This window comes from Triturus cristatus, chromosome 2_1, assembly GCF_964204655.1.
Source record: "Triturus cristatus chromosome 2_1, aTriCri1.1, whole genome shotgun sequence".
Taxonomy (NCBI): domain Eukaryota; kingdom Metazoa; phylum Chordata; class Amphibia; order Caudata; family Salamandridae; genus Triturus; species Triturus cristatus.
The window spans coordinates 1005859586-1005881534 of record NC_140581.1 but is presented as its reverse complement, the minus strand read 5'-3'; the positions used below and the strand labels follow the sequence as shown (position 1 = coordinate 1005881534).

Sequence of the window (21949 nt, the reverse complement as noted above, 5' to 3'; positions counted from 1 at the left end):
CGGGAATTATCTATGCAAAATGCACAAGCTCCCAAGCCCCTTCATCTGTCTGTGTGCTGTTACCCAGACTAACCATCCCCCAGGTACATTTTGGTGCAGACACTGGTGTGGGTCTCCCGATGCCTGAAAAGCAGAGTCTAGGTTTGCAAATGCTTAGTAGTGAGATGCTAGCCATGTTTTTTAACAAGCATGGAGTATTTCAAGAAATCGCATAAAGACATCTCAATATGCTAGGAATGGGTGGGGGGGGGGGGATGGGGGAGGTTGGAAGAGTACCAGCAACACACGTTCAGATGGAAGGTTCAGATGCCAGCTCCGTAATCAGCGAACAGCCAGTTCCGCTGCAATCACCCACCAGTGTCACAGTGACCCAGAAACAAGCCCTCTCACCGGCCCCCTAATCAAATGCTGGAACCAACTAGGGCTCGGGTGCTGCTGCCTTAGAGCTCGTCCTTTCTTTGCGTCTAAATAGAACTTTTTAATTATTTTTTAAACAAGCTGCCTGTGGCATTGAGATGTTTATTTGATCCAAAAGGATTCTGTTAGCAACTAGTGAACACTTTTGGCTCCAGAAGAGCCAGGTTATTCTACATAGCTATGGCCAGGGTCAACTTTAGAGATGCATGGACATAGGCGTTGCTGTAAAGATTGTGACATCACATCAAATATTCCTAAGGCACCAGCACCTTGTACTTTCCAATCTAATAATGTCTGCCCTCGAGCAGTTTTAACCTCTTGGCTTGGCCCTTCCATGCAGGGTGAGGGTATCCCCCCTCGAGCATCAAAACACCAGCGTTTGCTCACAACATCACTGTCGCTATTACATGTAGAGTTAGCTCTACGTTACATATGAAAGGGTGGGGTTCTAGAAGGTTCAGCAGTCTGCACAGGTATAGCAAATAGCTTGTGCCCCGGAGATACATTTGCTTAAAATTCAGGTGTATCTAAATTTGACACAGGAAAAATTGGACATTATTTGCCACTTTCTTGCATCATGGACAATACATGAATACTTTCAAATGGCACATGACGTTTATAAAATAGACCACATTTGAGGACAATGTAATACTTCTTTTGCATGAAGATGTAGAGACCCAATAGAATAATCTTACTTGCATGTATGTGAAATGTGCCTGAGTCAGATCGATTTACTTGTACATCTTTGTAAATAATGCACGTTTAGTGTATATTATAAAAATATATAACCAGATTAGTGTACATACATATACACATATAGATACATACAATCAACACTTTCACAATGAAAACTGCATGCTGGTTAACGTAGCATTTCCTTCCATTAAGAATGAGCTATGATATATGCATACCCTCCCCTTGCAATACATAGTGCTGTAGAACATACTATTATCCCTGTATGGTTTTAATAATACAATTTCTACCCATTCTATGCCATCCGAATGGACATGGATCTGTAAGTATGGATGCCGCAGACATCCACAAACCCATAATTGTTACACAAACGTAAGGTTTTACACTATACGAATGACAAATAACAACAGGCAAATAAATACACACACTGCCTGAACATAACTTTTAGAAGTTCAAAAGATCTTGCTTTCTTCATTCAAAAAACCATATTAATAAAACCCTATATATACTTATTACTATATTCTACTACCATAGTAGAAATGGACAATAATTATACAATGAGGGCAAACTACCGACAGAAAAATGGGCACTTTCAAAACCTGTTTTCTACCTGTCCTTGGAGCCAACCTGCTTTGTCGGCAAAACCTGTTCAATTTACCATCTGAGACACTTTTTAAAAGCAGACTTCTTTGTAAACGCTGCTTAGTGTACACTGCAAATCCTCTAGCAATGTGTCCAAACCCTTCATTCTTAACTAGAAGCTGGAGATTGTGACAAAACAGAAAAGCAGGTAGTTGGATTTATATATTGGGGCGCCATAAGCACCCATAGACATGCAGAGCAAGCATGCATCGGTGAGGAAGATGATGCTACAGGCTTGAGAAAAAAACAGACACTTGGTCACATTCACCACAACAACCCTTCCCTTTAAACACGGGAAAACAACCCTATGTCTTGAACTGCAGTGCAAATTAACATACGACAGACAGCAGAGCTGCTGCAACGACTTGTGCCACTTAATTCGTTCTATATGAATATTTCATACTTTTATGTAAAACTATTTATTTTATATGTGATGATATTGCTAACATGCTGAGAAGTTTGTGATGTGGTCCAGAAAAAGGTGGTGGATCTCTGCAGCCCTGTGGGGGCCCCTCTGAACGCTCACGACTGTCGGAGTCACAGGGTTAGGTTAACCTCCAGAACATGGCATAAAACCAACGTAAATAACACCCATAGGGGAGCCTTTAAATGGGTTTGTATACATGGACAATAGATAACCGCACATTGTGCATATTTCATAGCTATGTCTTTGGAAAGGGAGGGTTTATGAGGAAAAACATGACTACTATTTGCCTTTCAAATAAAAGAGAAGGCTAATGAGACTCGGGGCAGACGAGCTGGTCATCTTTCTACAAAACTGCTGCAGCAGGGTGTTAGCTTTCGCTTCTTTTCATAGCAGTGGCCATAGGCGAGCGGCAGGCTAACTCTGAACGCCCCTGTAAACAACTCAGAGGCATCCAAAGAGATGACGGTGTACTCCGCAGCTTGATGTACGACAAACGTAGCCGCCACCAATTAACTAGACTTCTGTTTCATCGCAGTGGTCAAATACAAGTGTGTAAGATGCAAGTACGTGTAAGTGTGTCTCAGCAGGGTGAGGGTGAAGAAGAAGATGCCTTGCTACTGCCATGAGGGGTCTCAAGCTGCAGACCAAGCTTTTACCCACAGGTTGAGGGCAATGTGCAAAACAAGCATCTACTACAAGCATTTGACACCCCTTTGCTATGATGTTCTGGATGTAACAAATATAAAATGGAAAATATCACTCTGTGATTGAATTAATTCACTAATTAATGCTGGTGTGACCTAAGAGTGAGCGAACTTCAAGATGTTGGGGAATAACAATTCTACTACACATCCAGTGCATGCAGATAAAGGAGGTAATGTCAGTCAATTTCTGTGCGACTCACGTGTGGCTTCACATGGGTACGTGCTGTTCGTTCATTAATAGCGGATCTGAAGCACTGTTCTTCCTCTCTCAATTGAAGGGGATGAGAGGGCAAAGAGGTTTTGAAGTTTAAATTTGAAAGCCCCTCTCTTCCCTGCCTCTTCCGAACCACCAAGAAACAGGAAAGCTGTCAACTGCGGTCTGTGGCATTTTCTGACATGGTGGGTTACAGCGATTTCTCACTTAGGGACGCCTTTCTTAAAATGTCCCAGAGTGCTTTGGAGCATTAGAAGACCTCGAAGGTCACTGAAAGAAGAAAGATCACTGCTTAGAGGAGCAGGCAAATGCACACAGCATTTTTTTTAAATGACACCTAAAAAAGACCTTTTTGCAAACAAAACAAAAAAAACAGGCTTTCTACAATCTTAGAAATGGTTTGAGAAACTCTTGAGGCACACTGTACGATGACCTCTAGGAGCGGTGGAGGCGGAGGGGGTAAAGATTGCAATTCCTCATCAATCCCAACCTAGCGCCTATCAATCTGGGTTCATAGCAACTTCCTTCACAAAAGCAGTCGCATATTCTCCCATGAGAACTGTCAACTACCCAGGCTGACAATGACACAGAGCACTTGCTTATTGGAGCAACCAGTTTCTTTCAATAGGGAACATCATCTAACCTTTGCTTAGAAAAAAACATTTCTTCACTGTTCAAATTGACTAACACTTTTGACAGCGGGTTGATAATCAAGCTCAAATTAGACTTCGGTGCTGGCCACCTGCAAAGTAGTGGACAATAACTGGCTAGGTTACCTGGACTGCTTTGTAATCGTGCCCATTTCACAACCCTATGAATGAGTCCAAATTTAAGCAAGTCGAAAAATAAAAAGAGATTTAGTTCAGTTACCTGGCACAATCTAACAGCTAAAAAGTAATGTAAAACTGCACAGAGCTTTCAACATCTCCATAGACAGGCTACTGTGATTCGTCATCTTCAGTCCACCAGTACAAGAATGTCATCTTACTTTTTTTTTTTTTAAAGAGAACACAACTTATCTAACACTTGCCTTTAAATAGCACCATTACATGGCCAACACTTGTTTAAATGCTTTGGAGGAGAAATGCACATTAGTAGTATTCTTTCATCAACTGAGATGAAAAATATATGAGAAGGCATGTTCATATTTCCTGTTACTAGCAGCAAAAAGGTGTATAAAAATGCTGATTTACAGTCTAGTGCGGCACACTTGCATATCTTGGCATACTGGCTGTACTGATGATCAAAATCTATCGACAATAAATAGGTTAAATCGTTTGAAATCCAGAGTTTGGAGGAGTCGAAAAAACATCATTATAAAAAAAAGAAACAGAAAATGACAAATTTCCCTATCCAAAAACTTTGTAGAACTGCTTTCTGTCTAAAGGACTAGGTCCTTCAAAATGTCAAAGCCTCTTCTGAAGAGATGACAGACTGTCAATGAGTAGCTTCTTTCGGACATTCTACATATTTTTTTCTCTATACATGTGTTTACTCTTTTCTCCTACAAGCAAATATCCCCTTTTAAATTTGCCCAACATGTAGGGAGACTCTTATCTCTTGCACAAACACAACTTTGATATAATATAAATGCCTTAATTTTTAAGGTGCAAGTGAAAATGTGAAACGGTGGAAGTAGAGCTCCGTCAAAAAATGAATTAGATATTTGACTTTGCCCTTTTGTGTACAATTCAACTGAATGCTCTAGCTTGTCACTCTTTTTGTGTACATGCCCTTCTTTTTCTTATAGGTCTTCTGTGTTTTCAAGCTCTGCTAAAACGGTCTTGTTGTATATTAAGTCTATTTGCAAAAGCTTTTTTAGACCAAAATGCTCAAGCTCACGCCAGTGCTACAGGGCTCAACAGGCATTCATCAATTGATTATCCTTCAGATCGGATGGCGTGGAATCCTGCAGAACACTATGGAGGAAGACTTATTTCCAATCTCACCCCTCTTAAGCATACCTCGCAGAAAGCGAGGATGATTCTGAGAGGTCAGTCGCTGTCTAAGCTGAGCTACCTTTCCACTTTTCAGCAGTCTGTATGTCCTGTTCATAGAAGATGCGGTGGGGAGGACCAAGGCATTCGTCCTACATACTGGGGACTCCATAATACCGAAACAACCCATGGGAACTCTTTGGAGATGGTTAAACGTTCCTTTAAGTGTATTGAAGCGGCCAGAAGCAGGTGCCACTCAGCTATGCCAAATAGAGTTCCTGGTATGAGGGGCAGTGACAGTGTACCTTCTAAAGGGGATATCACAATGTATCCCCCACGCCCTGCAGAAGGCTCCGGCTGCAAAGAACCTTTGCACCAACAGATTTACCTTGTCACTTAGGTGTGTCTCTCCAATAGAGAACTCATGCAACATCTGTGCGTGTATTCACTACCCATAGGACATTACATGGGGCATCTGTCAACCCTACAACGGCGTTCTTGGGACCAAAGTGCCGATGGCGGTGCTTGACCATCTACTGACCCTATGCTGGACGAAGACCTGATCCAAGGAGGCGAAGTGCCACACGGCTGCTTGGAGATGAGCCCCCCTACAGAGGACTACAGTGGGAACCCCTCTCCCAGCCTCGAGTCCAGGCCAAGGGGAGGCTGGCTCTGCCCATGCCGCTGTTGGGGTACGCCCAGCAGAGCCAGGCTGTTCAGTAAAAGGAGCTGGGGCAGGCAGGGCACGTACCACCGAGAGCGTGGTACAGAGACACCCACTCCTGTGATTAATTATCAGTTATTACTGGCCTCACAATAACATTTCAGCTTTCCGTCAGAACCAGCATTCCAAGATGCCTTGAAGGCGGCCCCCGGTGCAGGAGCAGCGCTGGGGATAAAGCCAAGTCACAGCTCAGTTAAAAAAAAAAAAATGTGTGTGTGGAAGGGGGAGACGGAGAAAGAGAGAGAGGCGAGAGAGGGAAAGTGGGGCGAGAGAAAGTGGGGCGAATGAGAGGGTGGGAGAGTAGGAAAGTCAACATCTGAAAGTCTCCAGTAATGACCTCGTGTTCCACGCTGGCAAAAAGTTGCAGCACAACTGGTCTGCACTCCTGCGGATGGAAGAAAGCTGCCGGCAGCCACATGAAGTCAATTATGCTACTCTGGAGGGGCCCCTATATCTGCTATCAGGCTTGGACAGGGGGAAGGAAGAAAGGGAGTAAAGGAAATGTGAATTTAAAAGAAAACAAGGAACTGAAGGAAGAAAGAGAAGCATGACAAAACCTTGGAACATAGAAAAAGAAATGTAACGCTAGGACAAGGATGGGTGAAAAAAGTTCAACTAGAGATAGGAAGGATGGAAGAGGTAAGTTAAGATGGGAATATGAAGGAAGGAAGAACTAGAAATACAAAAGAAAAGGAGGAAAAGGAGACAAATATAAGAAAGGACGAGAAAGAGCGAAAGAAAGAAGGAAAGACGGAAAGAAGAAAGAGAAAGAAGGAAAGTAATGGGACTAGAGAAAAGAGGAAGTGCAATAAAACAAAGACAATGTGTTCAAATCAAAAGAGCAAACGCAAGAAAGAATGAAAGAAGTAAGGAAAAATAAGTTAGGGTATATACCCACAAAAAACGGAAGAGATATTATGAGGAAGTAGAAGAGGGAAAGAAAGATCAAAAACTGTCATATTGTGACTTGCTCTTTCATTCCGCTACAGCCACCACTGCTGGCGTACCTTGTGTGGCCGTAGGTAGGGATGTCACGTCAGTCATGTAACAATGGCACGCGCCTGAAAGCATGAAAGGCGAGAAGGAAGTTGCACTAGTCGGCCGGCTTTGCAAACTTTGCCTGGCTGCATGCTTACAGTGGCGGGCACAGGGCAGCGCGGCGCTTCACGCGCAGAGACCCACAGACCCCCACCCTCCCTCCGCGGCGAGCAGCGCAGCCCCCCTTACCTGCTGGGACATCCTGAAGAGCAGGTTGGCCTCACCGGGCTGCCATGTGCCCATGAAGGCGGGCTCGCTGCTGGGCGTCCTGGTGCCGTACTGCATGGGGCTGCCGGTGCGGGCGCCGCTCCTGCCCTCGCCGCTCCGCTCACATCCGCGGCCGCCTGCGCTGGCTGAAAAGTGAAGGTGGAAGCAGTGAGCCTCTTGGCAGCCGGCAGCACGCGTGCAGAGGAGTTAAGGAGCTGTCTGCGCGGTGCCTGTCACTTGGGGCTGGGGGAGGGGAGTGCAGCTGCAGGAGGGGCTGGGGGTCAGCGCGTCTTTCGCACCTTCCGCGCGGATCCCCCCCCCCCCCTTGTATCATTTATGCATGGGCTGGGGTCTCCCCTGGGCAGCTGCCTGTCAGGTATGCGCCCCGGCAGCCGCCCCCTCCGGGGGTCACTGGAGCGGGCTGCGCGGAGGGCACACATGCGGCATGGGGCAGCGCCGGGAGCTGGCGTGACATGGACTAGGAGGCTGCGGACACACTCTGCACTCGGGCCGGGCTGTCAGAAGCGGCATGCCACGTCTGCCACTGGCCACTCTGCACACAGGGTGCGCGGGCAGCCCTTCAAAAGTAACTTCTTTAGCTGTCACCGGCCATGCATGGGAATGTGTGCTGCCACCCTCGCCCCCTCCCCCCCCCGACTCAATGTGTGCCACCTGCCAGCTAAGACCAAGGGCAGGTGGACACCTTTCAAGCAGACACTTCTTACACGCCATTCCACAAAACCGTGCACAATTCTACCACCAAATACATTATTCAGTTATTTCCCCTTTTTCTGAAGCGGTCTGGGGACAAGGGTCGGGAAAGACAAGCCGCCCTCGCCCACCACATATAGATTAAACGAAATCACATTTTCCTAAAATTGGTATAAATTGAAATTGTAAAAAAAAATTGAAATCCTGTAAAGGACAATAATTCCATCAGGCGAAAAAGCAAGCGGGATGCCACTTAAAGACAATAAAATCAGAAATGCATGTATTCCAAGTTTAAAAAAATAAAAATACATACACCTTTTTGTTGAAAGAATACATCAATTATATTAGCAACATAGACAGCCTATTTACTGGTCGGTTGTATAAACATGTTTTAAACAATCAATTCTTTTTAAAGAAACGGATAGTGCAAACCATCATGCAGGCTTTTTCAATAATGAACAAATAGAATTAGAAATAAAACGATTAATACTGACCATTTACGTAGTCCACGCCAACAACTGAACCGTTGCTTGAATAATATGTATTAAAGTTACCCAGCGCCAGGGTACTCATTGCTTCGACCTTGAAAGAATGAAACGCGCACTCGCCCCTGCTCGGATTAGAACCTGCGCCCCGCAGACTGCAAACATCTCAGGAGCGCGTGCAGTGACGCACTGAGCTATAGTCCTTTTTTTCAGAAGTACAAATACGAATGGACCAATGAGCATTAATCCTAAAATAAAACGGGTTGCTCCAAAATAAGGTGAAAAGCTACAACAACAAAAAAAAGAGTGCGTCCGGAGGATGGATGAGGCACTCTCCCGCTGAGGGATGGCAGTAAAGTGCGGCTGGAGGAGCCCAGGGAGGCGCGCGGCGCTCTCGGGGTCATTAGCGCGCGATGAGGAGGGATGGGGCCGCGCGCCGCTGACACAAATGGGCCTCCCTGGCCGCAGCCTCAGCCTGAAAGCTTTTCTGTTAAAAACTTTCCCCACGGCGTGCGCCACCATTAGACGCGCGCACGCTCTCAAACCCGGCACCCTCACGTCCTCCGAGGGGAGGGGAGCTGGGGTGCGCTCAGACAGATTTTTTTCCCGTCTAGTGCGAGTACGAAATTGAATTATAGTTTTTTATGAGGTGAAAATGGACGTAATCCCTTTATGTTCCCTAACGTGGTGGGGCAAATTACGCTAGTGACAACCACAAAAAAATAAAAATGTATTTGAATAAAATACACATATTCTACAGTGAAACCTTAAATGTCTAAGGGCCGGTCGACCTCTTGGTAAGGGGGGGATGCAATGCACGCGGAGTGTGCCAACAGTGGCTGTGCATTTACAGCCAGCTATTACCCATTTAAACTGGCCGTAAAATGTGCTGGGCTCTCGATTCGTGAAGTGGCACTCAGTGCCTCAGTCAAGCTGCCTGCTCAGCGCCTGACCTTCCCGCTAATGGCTGTTATTTGTGGGAGGCTTAAGGACACTGTCAATAGCAGGCTTCCTCCTCTCCCCGCCCTCCGTCACCCCCTCCACCCCACCTCGGCATTCCTGCTCCTCCCTCCGCGCCCCCTCCCCTCGGATCCGAGTGTCCTGCAGTCCTGGAAAGAATCAACCGAAGAAGCCCCACCGAAGACACAGGGGCGCGAGTGGCGCGCGGCGGCGGCAGCAGCAGGCCGGCCGGCCGCACCTGCAGCAACAGACTCTTTCATTAGAAGTGTTCTCCTGCAAAGAGTCGGGCGGGCGTCCCCGCGGGCCGGGCCGTGTCAGAGCCGATATAATTAACTAGAGGCTCAGCAACGGATCAATTACCAGACAAGCCGGTGATAGCGAAATCAATGGGAGATCATCAGGCACATTATCAGTGTTGCAAGTCATTAGGGTAAAACTGAGAAATGTGCTCCCCGCCGGCCCCTGCAAGGTGGCCTAGCAGAGTCCAGGGCTCGCGGGGGGGGGGGTTGTAAGGGGGTGGGGGGTCTGCTGCTAGCGGCCGGCGACAGCTCTGCCCCCCCCCCCCCACACACACACAAACTATACTGCGTTGTAACTGCAAGTGACAGCCCGAGAGGCGCACTTTATTAAGACACCAACTCCAAGTTTGTTTAGTCCTTAAACTCTCTCCCGGAAAATCGATGGAGTGTGCGCAGGGGTTATTAGTCAGGCTCGCTGGTGCTTCGCTCAGGTGCAGGCCTAGGCAGCGAGCCGAGAGGGGGCACAGCCGCACTGCCAGGCGCGGAGCAGGCCTATGCTAAAATAGCGCCCTGAGCGAGGAACGAGACACATTTGGCGCTCTGACGGTAGTGAATTACACGAGGTAGCAGGGGGTTCCTTTTGTGTTCACTGGATGAGCAGGGAGTGGCCCCTGAACACCAACATCCCCGGACCTCCCCCAGCGCACCTACATCACCGATAGCTTAGCTGCCTCACAGATGATGGCTTTGCTGATGTGTGTCAGCAGGGGTCAGGTGGAGAAGGAAGGAGGCTAAAAAGGTGTTTAAAGCATTACCGCCGTATGACAATGAAGGATAAAACCACTTTAAATTGGCAAATCAGACAGAAACGAACAGGCAGGGACAAAGACAAGGCTGGAGCAAGATGAGAAGGACGCTATACTGGCGACATAACCTTAATGCACACAGCTCCATGCGCCCCTCAGAAAATTGGTGCCCTGGGCCTGTGCCCGGCTCGCCCATGCTAGTGGTCGGACCTGGCCAGGCGCGCCAAGTGCATCCTTGTCTGAGACGACACCGTTGGGCATATCGTGATACCGCAGTCCCGAATATCGCCGACTCGATGCAAACGGCTCCAGTTATTAGCTATTGTCCCTGTTCAATGTGTGATCTTTGAATGGGGCGGTGTGTTTCAGGGCTTCGACTACCTCGAAACCTCGGCTATTTGTGAGACTGCCACCCATAGGAACCATGCCCATTCCTTCACCAGGCATTATGTGAAACCCTCTAACATCCACCCCCCTCCCTAGCCCCACAACTAAGAAAACCCCAACCATTATTTTTTGTGGAATGCGGCAGTTCAGCGGATAGACCAAACGTGACCAAAACAGGTACGTGGGATGAGTTGGGTTGAGGGTAGGAGGAAAAAAACAGCCTCAACATACAAAACAAGGATTAAACAAATTTGGTAATAGCGGAAGCCACCGTTTCATTTATTTTCACCTAGCTCTCTATCGTGATACAACACATTACCGTGACAGAGACAGCCCGAATTTGCTGGGGATTTGCTATATCAATAAGAAAACTGGAAACACAGAGGTACCGTATATTCTCTTTCAAGCTGCCACGAATGTACTCATGCAGCACTCCTTAAGTGTCCCACAACTTCAGGAAAGAAGGACAGTGTGACAAACATCACTGCAAACTCTAGAAGCCGGTTAGCGGTGCGCTTCTTTGTGCTTGCGAGAAATGGCCACTACTGGAGAATGAGATACCTCAAGCAGTGGGGGATGTTCAAGCACTCGTTCCTGCCTGTACAAGGGGATATGCAGAACCCCCCCACTCTGAAACAATTTCGAAAGAGTACTGAGCAACCAAGCGAGGAGAGCGAGCCCAACGCTCATCCGTGGGCTTGCTATCTCCCTTTTATTCCTCCCGACATTGCTCCATTCATTTTTAGTTTTTTTCATCCATCCTTCCCCATCCTCCTTTGTCCGGTGCCATTTCATCCATCCAGCTTTGAAGCCATTTTTTACTGCCCTGTTCCTATCTTTCATATTTCAATCCATCCATTCAACCATCATCCACATTTCCTTCCTTCCCACCATCCCTCCATCACTCTCCGTCCTTTTCTCCATTTAGCCATCCATCTATCCTTCTCTCCCTCCACCCAGTCAACCTTCTCTCCTTCCACTCGCCTATGCACACTTTTCTCCAGCCATCACCCATCCATCTCTCCAAAGACCCACTCTTCATTCAATCCATGGCTCCAACCTCCTCTCCATCAATCCACCCTTCTTTGGTTTCTTTCTCCTCTCCATTCATCCATCTTTCCAGCCCTCCATTTTCTGCTCTGGTTTAATTTGTTCCTCTGACCCCCTAGCTCCATTGTACTGTCTTCTTGCGGAGGCATCAATGAGCTTCTGTATGGAGAACCATAAATATGAATGCTTTACATCACACAAAACTTCACAGTGACACCACCCTCCAAACTGCTAAAGCGGGTGTCACAAACACATGCCCAAGTCCCTTTATTTTCAAAGGGCAATCCCTTAACTCAGGGAGGCAGCCAACATTGTGAAATGCTAGGACTCTGCTGGGCTCCTACATATTTAATGGCCCTCCATAATGGCCCCTTTAAGGCACAGTGGGTAGTCTGCTGGAGCCTATGGGCGCCAGGTACTTTAACATAAAAGCCCAAAATCAAAATGATCGGCCTCAAACGGTCTGTATTGCAAATTTCATATATTAACTTGAGAGTGTGCACACATCCACTGTGACTGCTGTGTGTTTTGGAAATGAAATGTATTTTGGGGATAGAGTACTGAACAATTGCACAGCAAAATAATGGGCGTAGTACAAATCATCTGCAAGTTGCGCAGTCATGCACAAAGTGCGTTGGCGTAGAGTTCCACCTATGCACCTCGAAATATGCAAAATCAAATAGTGTACCTGAGTCCAGGCATGTTAGAGCAGTATACAACTAAAGGAATATGTGTGGGTCATGCTACCCCTTACCTACTACACACCTGTTGTTTCAGCAGAGGTGTATATTTTTTTAGAATGTCTCCGACCTGTTAGAAATAGGACTGACTGACTGAATACTTCTTTATTTCGGCTATAGCCATAAAAGAACAAAATACATTCATATAAAAATATAGACTAAAATATTCAGTTTTCCTTGATAAAAAAGCAGTCACCTTAATTAAAATGCTCAAATAAAAACCAAATATTTTAACCATTAGCAGAACGTTTTCTAAAGGATGAATAGATGAATGAAAGAATTTATAGAGCGCACAGCTACTCAACAAGGGTGTCCCGGCGCTAAAAAAAAGAGACTGTCAATCCTGCTGATGCCCCTGAAAGCGGGAGACCCGGTTTTAATCTGCATCTAGAAGAAAGGGGAGCTAGGTTAGCTGCATAATACCCACGTTTGGAGCATTTTCTTAAAAAAGCCTAGGTCGGTTACATTTCTGAGAGTCAACGGGAGAAGGTTCCAGGCTTGGGCTCCCTGGAACCAAAAAGAATGACCACACGATCAGACACGGCGTATCCTGGGAACGGATGCCAGGCTCAAAGTTGATGACCTCAAGGTTCTTGGTGGCACATAATGGGTGAATCTCGTTCTGAGATACTACGTGGCACTCCAGTGAAGGTCCTTGAAAAATAGCACCAGCGCTTTAAACCTAATCCTCTTTTTTACTGGAAGCCAGTGTAATGCCTTGAGGTGCGGGCATATACGAGTCGTGGGCTTAAGCATGAGAACCGCTATGGCAGCTGCATTTTGGGCCATCTGTATGCGGTTGAGCAGATACTCAGGAAGGCCCAGGTACAAGACATTGGCATTGCCCAGTCTGGAGACAACCAATCCCTGGACTACTTTCTTCCTGTGCTCAGGTGGCAGAAGGGGGAGAAATGTCCTCAACAAACGCAGAAGCCCAAAGCAGGTGCCTGCTACCAACTGGACTTGGGAACTCATCAAGAGAGTACCTTCCATCATAATGCCCAGATTTTTTACAGTATTTTGCACAGAGAGGGGAGGTGACATATCCCAAGGCCACCAGTGTTTCCACTCTTCTGAAAGCGGGGAACCAAAAAGATAATTTCAGATTTCTCTGAATTACATTTTAATTGAACTGCAATTTGTAGCAGTTAGGAATAGGATATTTCTGACATATTAACTATTGTTTTAGTGAAGCAAAATGTATTTAAGATTAATGGTCAGAGTAAAATATCTGAAAGCTCAAGTTAACATCAGATTTTGTTAAATTCCTTCATTATTTCTAGCCTCTTCTCTTCCTTCTACTCTTCTCCAGTAAGCTTTCGCTTACCTCAGTAGCCTTAAAACGTTCTGCCACTAGCATTCCATCTCCTTTCAATGGGAGACTGCCGGCCTTTAGTTGTACCTTTTAAGTAGAAATCAATTTTCCTTGTCTCAAAGTTCGCCATTGTTCTTCTGATCACAACAAATTTCATATGCAGGTCATTTGGACAATTTCGTGCTGTTGGTCCACTGATCTTGAATTCTCTTGCCCCATGAATAGGCTGACATTGATGCTGATTTACAGATTAGTATGCATGTTTAAAAAAAAAAATTGTGAAAGGGTGAATGAAATAAGTGTACTCTTATCTAAGATTTTGATTTTCTTGTGAAATACAAAACATGTTCCTGGCATAAGTTCTGGAAACCCAAAGTCTTTGAAATTTCCAGAAATGCTCCTGAAAGCCACCAAAAATCTTCTCCATGCAGTTTGCTACCAAAAGGTTAGACACAGCAGTGCATTTGCCCTGTTTTTTCCCATTTTTCTGTCTCCACAGGAAAACATGTTTTCATTTGCATGATCCTCCTTTGTCCCACTTTGCACCCTGCAAACACTGTGCTTAATTTTTGTTGGTGTACATTTAGTATGACAGGAACTACTTCTAAAAGGTTTCTGAATCATAGAAAGGCTTTATTTTGTGAAAATTGTAAAGTGTTTTTCACGGCCACACCGCATTTCAATTTCATGCCCTTACTCAAGTGGAAACACCTTTGAGTTAGGTGGAGCTTTCCATGAGAGTAAGAGCAGATCTGCCAAAAAAACCTGACTCTGTAAATCATGATTTCCATTTAGGAGTTAAGAATATTTTTTTTATTGTTGTAGGTGAAACTTAGAGTGCAAGAAAATGCCAAAAGTGGCCTGAGCATGGCTCTGAAAGGGGTTGGTTAAATTTTCTCTGTTCAACGAGGGCTTCTTTTTCACCTCGTCAGTTTTTGTTTCACAGTCACAGGCTAAAGGAGCCCATTGGTGTGTCGGAGGGAGCCACAATCCCTACAATGGTGGAGGTGCCTGTCAGGCACTACATAGGGATTATAATGTCCCTTCCCGCCGACCCTTTCATGGCGGTTTACCTGCCATGAAAAGGCTAGCGGAAAGAGACATTGGGGGCCCGTGGCGGGCTCCCCTTACCACCTAGCCCTCAGACATGGGATCTGGGGCACCTATCATATCATATCCCTTCACCATGTGGCAGGCACCGCAGGGTGCCCGCCACGCAGTCCAGGAATATGTGCAGTGTCCCCTTTTTGTACTGGGGCGTGTGCTGCAGCCAGCAGCACCCACTGCATTAGAAAATATAGGCATTGCGAACACCGTGGTGGGGGTCGCATTCTAATGCCTATGGCGGGACCGCCGACATCCTGTCAGGCAGTCCCACCTCCGATAGGATGGCGGTCAGACGAAAGTGTGGCCGCCATCCTAATCAGCCCCTTAGTTCGGATGGAACCCAAACCATACAATCAACAGATAAGGGATGCAGAATAGTCTCTTTTTGACACAAATACTACAAGGATGGCAAAGTCAATAGTCTTCACTTTAATGTGCTAATGCAGGCAAAATGTATTTGTGCATGCCAGTATCTCCATTTATTGCCACATTAAGACCAGACCTATTGGCTTAGCCAATGCCTGTTTTGTTTTAAACAGGTAGATTGCCCACCCTTATGCTTGCATGTGTAAATCTATGTGTATATTTATGTGTGACTTTCACACGATTCCCGATTAAAATATTTAAAGAAGCTCAAAGCAGTGAAAAAAGCAAAAATGAACTGTTTTCTAAATACAATGCATAAATGAGATAAATAATTTAACGTGTGAGGATTAAGTGTAGTTTCAAGACGCAAATTAGTCCCTCATGCACTGCAAGGCAACCACTCCATTAGAGGCAGAACAATTCATAAAACAGCCAAAATCATGAGGTGTGAAAATACTCCTCTGGACAGAGGCAAAGCCCATTCTAGGTATCTTTTGGAGATTTAGTAACATTATTTCCTGCAGACATCTGTGCTGTCAAGCCAGACATACAAAGAAAAAACTGTGAAAACTGCACAGATATAGTATACAATCTGATTAGGTAAATCCTAAAGCCGATGGGACCCATGGTCCTCCATGTTTCTGAGGAGGGTTGGTTCAGTGACAAAGTGAAAATGTTTTGAAGCAAACCTTCCTTCAGTTTGCAACATTTTTCATCTTACCAAAACTACATAACATCTGAACGATTTCTTGACAAGACCAAGCCTCTGGAATAATAAGCAATCTAGACCCTCTTTCAAAACAAGCCCTTTATTTAAAACATGTTAGAAGTAAAGATGCCATCATGTTTCAAGTACAGCTCCAAGAAAACTGGTAGAGAGGGCAATTGCTAACCCTCTATCACAACTTTAAGTGGCATTAGATAATATGCAATTGCTATTTACAAATATACTGCAGTACAGGTCACCGTAGGTCTTAAGAGTTGAGACCGAGTGGAAGATCAAGGCCTTTGGTAGTTTTCATTAACTGGATCCTCCAAAGCGCAGATCAATATTAACAACAAATATTTTCTCCAAAGTCACTTATTGTCTGAAGGAATGTTAATTCCTGGAGAAGTTTCTACTCTCGGACTAGACAATCTTTACATTGACCATTTCAAGTCACAATATAGCTTTAAACAGAACAATCTTCACCACACCTATTTTTCATCTGGAGGAGATATACATATAATGTTCACAGCTGAGCAGAGAAAATAAAAAAATTCTTGGATTTATTGTAAAGTTAAGTAGACAATCAAAACTTGAAATTAACTTGATACCACACTTGATACATTTCTTTCTTGGTACTGATAAGAAAAAAATAGGCCTGCTTCACGTAACACTGGTGGAGGGAAAGGTGTCAATGGGAGGAAGGTGGAAGAGACAGACTATAATATAACCCACTAGAAAGACCTACAGATAAAACTTATTGTTTGCACTTGTCTAGAGCACACCCAGAAAACCAATAACTGAAAAGATGTTTAGGATTTGAGATGTAAAAGAAATTGTTGTAGAGTGTCCGATTATGATATTCACGAATGGAATATGGACAGAACCCCACTCCTAAACAGTCTTCACAAAAGTAAGAAGATATGAAGAAAATGAGGATTATGATAAAGAAGATGAGGATTATGATAAAGAAGAACTAAAAACAAAGCTCAAAGAAAAAAAGAGGAAGCCACTTGCTTCTCTTTACCCTTCTCCTGTGCTCTCCTTTTTGTTACATAAAAAGATCCCCAAAGCAATCCCACCTCTGTCCTTCCCAAAAAAAACCATACTGAGAACTTTATCTTTCCTTTATACATCAAAAACCCTTTAATCACATTTATTGTATTGTACCAAGAAAAGTTTTGGTTAAAGTGAAAAAGGCCTAAAAAAATAAAAGACATAACATTGTCGGGTATTTCCCCCCCACAAAATTCCATGTACATAACAATTCAGTCGAAGAGGTCATAACACAATCTATTACGATAAAGTCTGTCATCCTTTTTGTTGACATGAGAAGATACCTGGGGTGATTACAAAAGTGATGAATGAGTGATAATTTAGACTTTCTGTCTTCACAGTTCATTGTGATCTACAGGGCACTGAAGCCTCTATAGTAGATCGGTGTTAGTTACAGAAGAACGTAAAATTAATAAATACATATCTGTCTCTATCCATATTAACAGAGAAAATGAGGATTAACTAAATGTAACATTTAATTAACAGTGCACTGCACTAGTTTATCCCTCACAGGAAGTAATTCAAATAAAAAGAAGCAATTTAATCATTAGGGAGACGCACCAAATTGATATGATTTTGTAATACACATTAATATATGGTATCAGGAATTCATGCTATTCCACAGAAGTGTTCTAGAACCAGCTGAAAGATTCTAATTATTGACTAGTGAGGTGTTCCTCATTTTGGGGGCACACAGCAGAATCTAATGGAACAAGGTATTCTTTTGCCTGTACCTGTAAATCTGATCTTACAGGTCAAATCCACAAGAAGCTTTGTTCAAGTGGACAACACGCGATTCCCAGACTGTGTTACTGTTCGGTGGGGGATGAAGGGCATCAGCAACCAACAGGAGATTGTGAAGAAGTAGGCACTGAAGTGAGGAAGGGTACCAAGAAAACCAGCTTTATTTAAGTAGAGGTTACTGGAGAAACATCCCAGCCATCCGGCTATCAACAGCAACTGGCCACCGTTTCAAACCACAACATACTCGCAGGAATGTTGGAGGTGAAGATTCCCTTAGAATTTGAGAGTCACATTCCACCAGTGACCATGAGTAAAGGTCAGTTATCACACACCTCTCATTCATAAATAAACCAACCTACAATAAAGAGCAAAAGAGAAAGAATAGAAGAACTGCAACTATTTACACAAAGGAAGTACTGTGAAAGAAATTAATATTGACAACTTAGCACATATTTCACAGAATCATAACAAAGGAAAAAGCAAAGTAGGGCAAAACTCCACACATAATCATATGAGTGAATAGGTTTCTTCACTCCTCTACTAGACTTCCTAGGTGATGGAGATTTATTGTCAGAGTCCACACATTTCTCATTCTTAAACTTAGCGACAAATCTTCATCAGACACCAAACTCTTCTCTTTGTAAACAACCATTGTGAACACCTTTACCACTCTTAAAGGTTTCAACAGCTTAATTTCCCCATCCTGTCACCCAGGTCTCCTTAACATGACCAAACCACCAACAGTAACCTTGGTCTGTTTGGTTGAATTTCTCTTGTCAAAACTTATCTTGTTGTCCCTGACTTTTTTGTCCTCCCACAGCCTCCACTCATCTGAAACAGCACTCATGCCTCTATGACCCTGAAGTTTGTTTATCCAAAAAGGCTCCAATATAGTATTTGGAAACCTCTCATTAAATAAGAAAAAAGGAGAATCCCCCGTGGTGGTGTGAGGAGTAAATATGTAAACACCAACTCTTTTTCTTATTTCCTCTTTCTAACATTTCCTATCACTCTTAGCCAAAGCAATGATATCCTTAAGCACACAATTAAACCTCTCCACCATCTTGTTTGTGTCGGGATGATAGAGAACACACGTCTTGTGTTTGATTCCACAACCATTAAAGAAACTCTCCATCTCTTTACACACCAGCTGTACCCTGTTGTCAGTTAGAATGGTTTCCAGGAGCCCCTCACAAGCTATGAGATCTTTCAAAAAGTGTATGACATGTTTTGTCTCAATCCATTGGGTAACGCACATCTGCAGTCCTCTTGAGAACAGGTCCATCACCAGTATAACATAAGACTTCTAACCTTCTCCATGAATCGGACAAAGAATATCTAGAGCGATATCTCTCCAAGGACCTGCTTGTCGATTCCCAACAGCCATTGGTTATACCCTGGGTTCCATTGATTTTTCACTCACAGAACACTGTATGCATTCCCTAACCAAAATCTCGACCTGGAGATCCATCCCAGGCCACCAGTAAGAGGAACACAACTTTTCCTTAGTCTTGGAGATTCCTAGATGACAATTGTGAGCTTACTCTAGTAACTTACTCATAAGAATAGTAGGAGGAACAAGTCTAGTTCCCCTAAGCAACATACCACCAACAGAGGGTAGTTGCCCCCTCACTGCCCAGAAATCTTTGTAATCCAACCACTTTGTTCCTTGCGATTCCATCTATTCTGTAGTAGAAGAAGCACTTTTTGTAACACGCCATCCAAACTCACCTCCCTTTGCTACCTTTCTTCAGAAATTATCTTGTAATCATTGTCAAAGACAAACTCACCAGAGTCTAACTCACACTACTGCCTCATCTCTGTCTCCGGTACAAGTCTTGATAAAGTATCAGCAATTACATTTTCTGCCCCTGGAGTATATCAGACATCAAAGTTGCACTCTTGTAGACTAACCACCCACTTTGTGATTCTGGAGGACACAGAGCCAATACACTTGGATTTAAAAACTTCACACAAAGGCTTGTGATCAGTCCTTACAATAAAAGAACTTCCCCAAAGAAATGTCCTACATTTTTTGATCGCCCAATGAGCCGCTGATGCCTCTCTTTCTATCACGGAGTACCTGGTCTCTACCCCCTTTGAGCTTCTTGATATAAACACGATTGTGTCTTCAGCTCCAGAACCCCCCTGTTGAAAAACAGCAACCAGCCCCTTTAGACTAGCGTCTGTAGTAACTATTGAACTTTTATTCGGATCAAAGTTCTTAAGTTTGGGAGCCTGAGCCAGCTTCCTTTTTAACTCAGTAAATTCCTGTTCACAAGCCACATTCCACAGAAAGTCACAGCCCTTTTTTTAGTAAGATTCTCATGTTTGAGCTGATTCCAACAAAGTTCTTGACAAATTAATTTTAATACTTGGCCATACCAAAAAAGCACATCAATTCTTCCTTGGTAGTGGGCGAAGCTAAATTCAGAATAGTGTAAACTAGAGCAGCTTTCGGAATCACTCCCTCACCCGTCATAGTGTGCCCTTGGTAACAGATGGTTTTCATGCAGAAATTGAATTTTTGTAATTTGATAGTAAGATTTTTATAGCTCTGTCTACTCAAAACCTGCCTGACCCGCTCATTATGTTCAGATTCATACTTGCCACATACAAGTATATCATCTTGATATAGCCCACACAAACCAGCCAAGGTTCTCTCCAAGGCATGCTGAAAAACTGACGCCACTGAGACTAAGCCAAATGGCAGTCTGGCAAATCTGAAAGACCCAAATGGTGTTACAAATGCAGTAAGATCTTTGGAAGATTCCTCAAGGTGGATTTGGTGGTATGCAGAGGCAAGGTCTATGGTGCAATTTATTTTTAGCACACCTACCATTGAAAGCAATTTGGTAATGTTGGGGAAGGAATATCTGTGAACCAAAACACACTTGTTAAGCTGTCTCATGTCTACACATAATCATAGACTTCCAGTGGCCTTCCCTGCAACAACCACTGGCGCCAAGCATGCTCTCCCTTCCACTTCCTCTTTAACCCCTAGGGATTTAAGTTTCTCTAATTCCATCTGGATCTCTTCCCTGACATAAATGGGGACATCATGTACTTTGCAGCAGTTGGGTTGCAATTCAGAAACGAGCTGGATTTTGTGAAAATATCCGTTCATACACCACAACCCACCCCTGTACACCTAGATAAATTCATTTTGTTAAACACCCTGCAAGGTCCTGTCACAAGACTCTTGGGCCCCAACTTCGCAGACCATATGTTCCTTTCTTAAGATGATGGGGGGTTGCTAATAAGAGTCCAGCATGACACCAAACCCCCTTTGGTATATCTATCTTATTAGACTGTCACCTTTCTTTGAGACATAAACCGTTCCAGATGTAAAACGCTGCTCGTGCTTAATCAAACCCAAAAAATACCCATGTAATTCAATAGGTTGCCCACCGTATGTGCATGGCCTACTGTTGGGTTTTAATATGATCACCACCCCCTTAAGATTGTCTTCAAAGAACTTGTTTGCACCAATAGTAATTTTGGCCCCTGAGTCAAACAGTACTTTGGTTCTTTTCCCTCTTACCTTAGTATTATCAAGGGGCCCAGACTCAATCTTATCTGTGACCTGCAGGACAATCTGTCCCCATTCAAAATCCAAATCTTTCTTGTCACAACGAGTGCTAACACCCACTTCGTTTACCTTCTGCTTATATTTTTCCAACCTGCAAACAGAAGAAAAGTGCCCCTTTTTCTTGCAATAAAGATAAGTTGTCTTGAGGGCAGGGCAGGACAGGCCTTGTCATTTGCAAAATGACCTAAACTGTCACACCAGTAGCATCTTTTGCTAGACCCAGGGCGATTATCCACTCCACGGGCAGTGCCAATATCAACGTTTTTCCTCTCACCGTTAACGACATGAACATCTTTGTTGGAATCTCACTTCATAACCTCAATGCATGTAATGGAATATTCTATTTTTTTGGCTAATTGCAAGACCTCATCAAGAGTGGGATCATCCCTCAACCAGAGTTCATCACAAACTTTGTCTTTGTTTAAACCTAGCATAAACTGGTATATGATTCTCTCATCTAGCAGCAAACCAAATTCACATGAAAAGGCTAGATGACTAGATCTGTTACATAGGTTTCAATGGATTCTCCATCAATTTGCACCCATTTACCAAAATAATAGCATTCAAGAATAGCGCTAATTCGTGGTAGATCGTGAAGATCAAGCTTCCATATGCAGGTCTCATTCATTGAGATCAACAGCCTCATCGTCAGGCACATCAGGAAGATGATCGAAAACTTCTT

The 21949-nt window shown here is 44.1% G+C and overlaps 1 protein-coding gene across 5 annotated transcripts in view; it reads right to left on the bottom strand.

Annotated features, from left to right (window-relative positions):
- The window catches only part of BNC2 (basonuclin zinc finger protein 2), a 1107147-nt gene that overhangs the window by 369561 nt on the left and 715637 nt on the right, over nt 1-21949 (bottom strand). For 2 of the 5 annotated variants that reach the window (XM_085634798.1, XM_085634806.1), the window contains exons 1-2: nt 8209-9073; nt 6986-7149 (exon numbers count right to left, since the gene is read on the bottom strand). In XM_085634798.1, coding sequence (XP_085490924.1) covers nt 6986-7149; nt 8209-8287 — 243 coding nt within the window. In that variant the 5' untranslated portion in view covers nt 8288-9073. Of the gene's footprint in view, nt 1-6985; nt 7150-8208; nt 9077-21949 lie in introns of those variants that run through there. The other 3 variants (XM_085634830.1, XM_085634824.1, XM_085634816.1) reach the window with 3 other exon arrangements.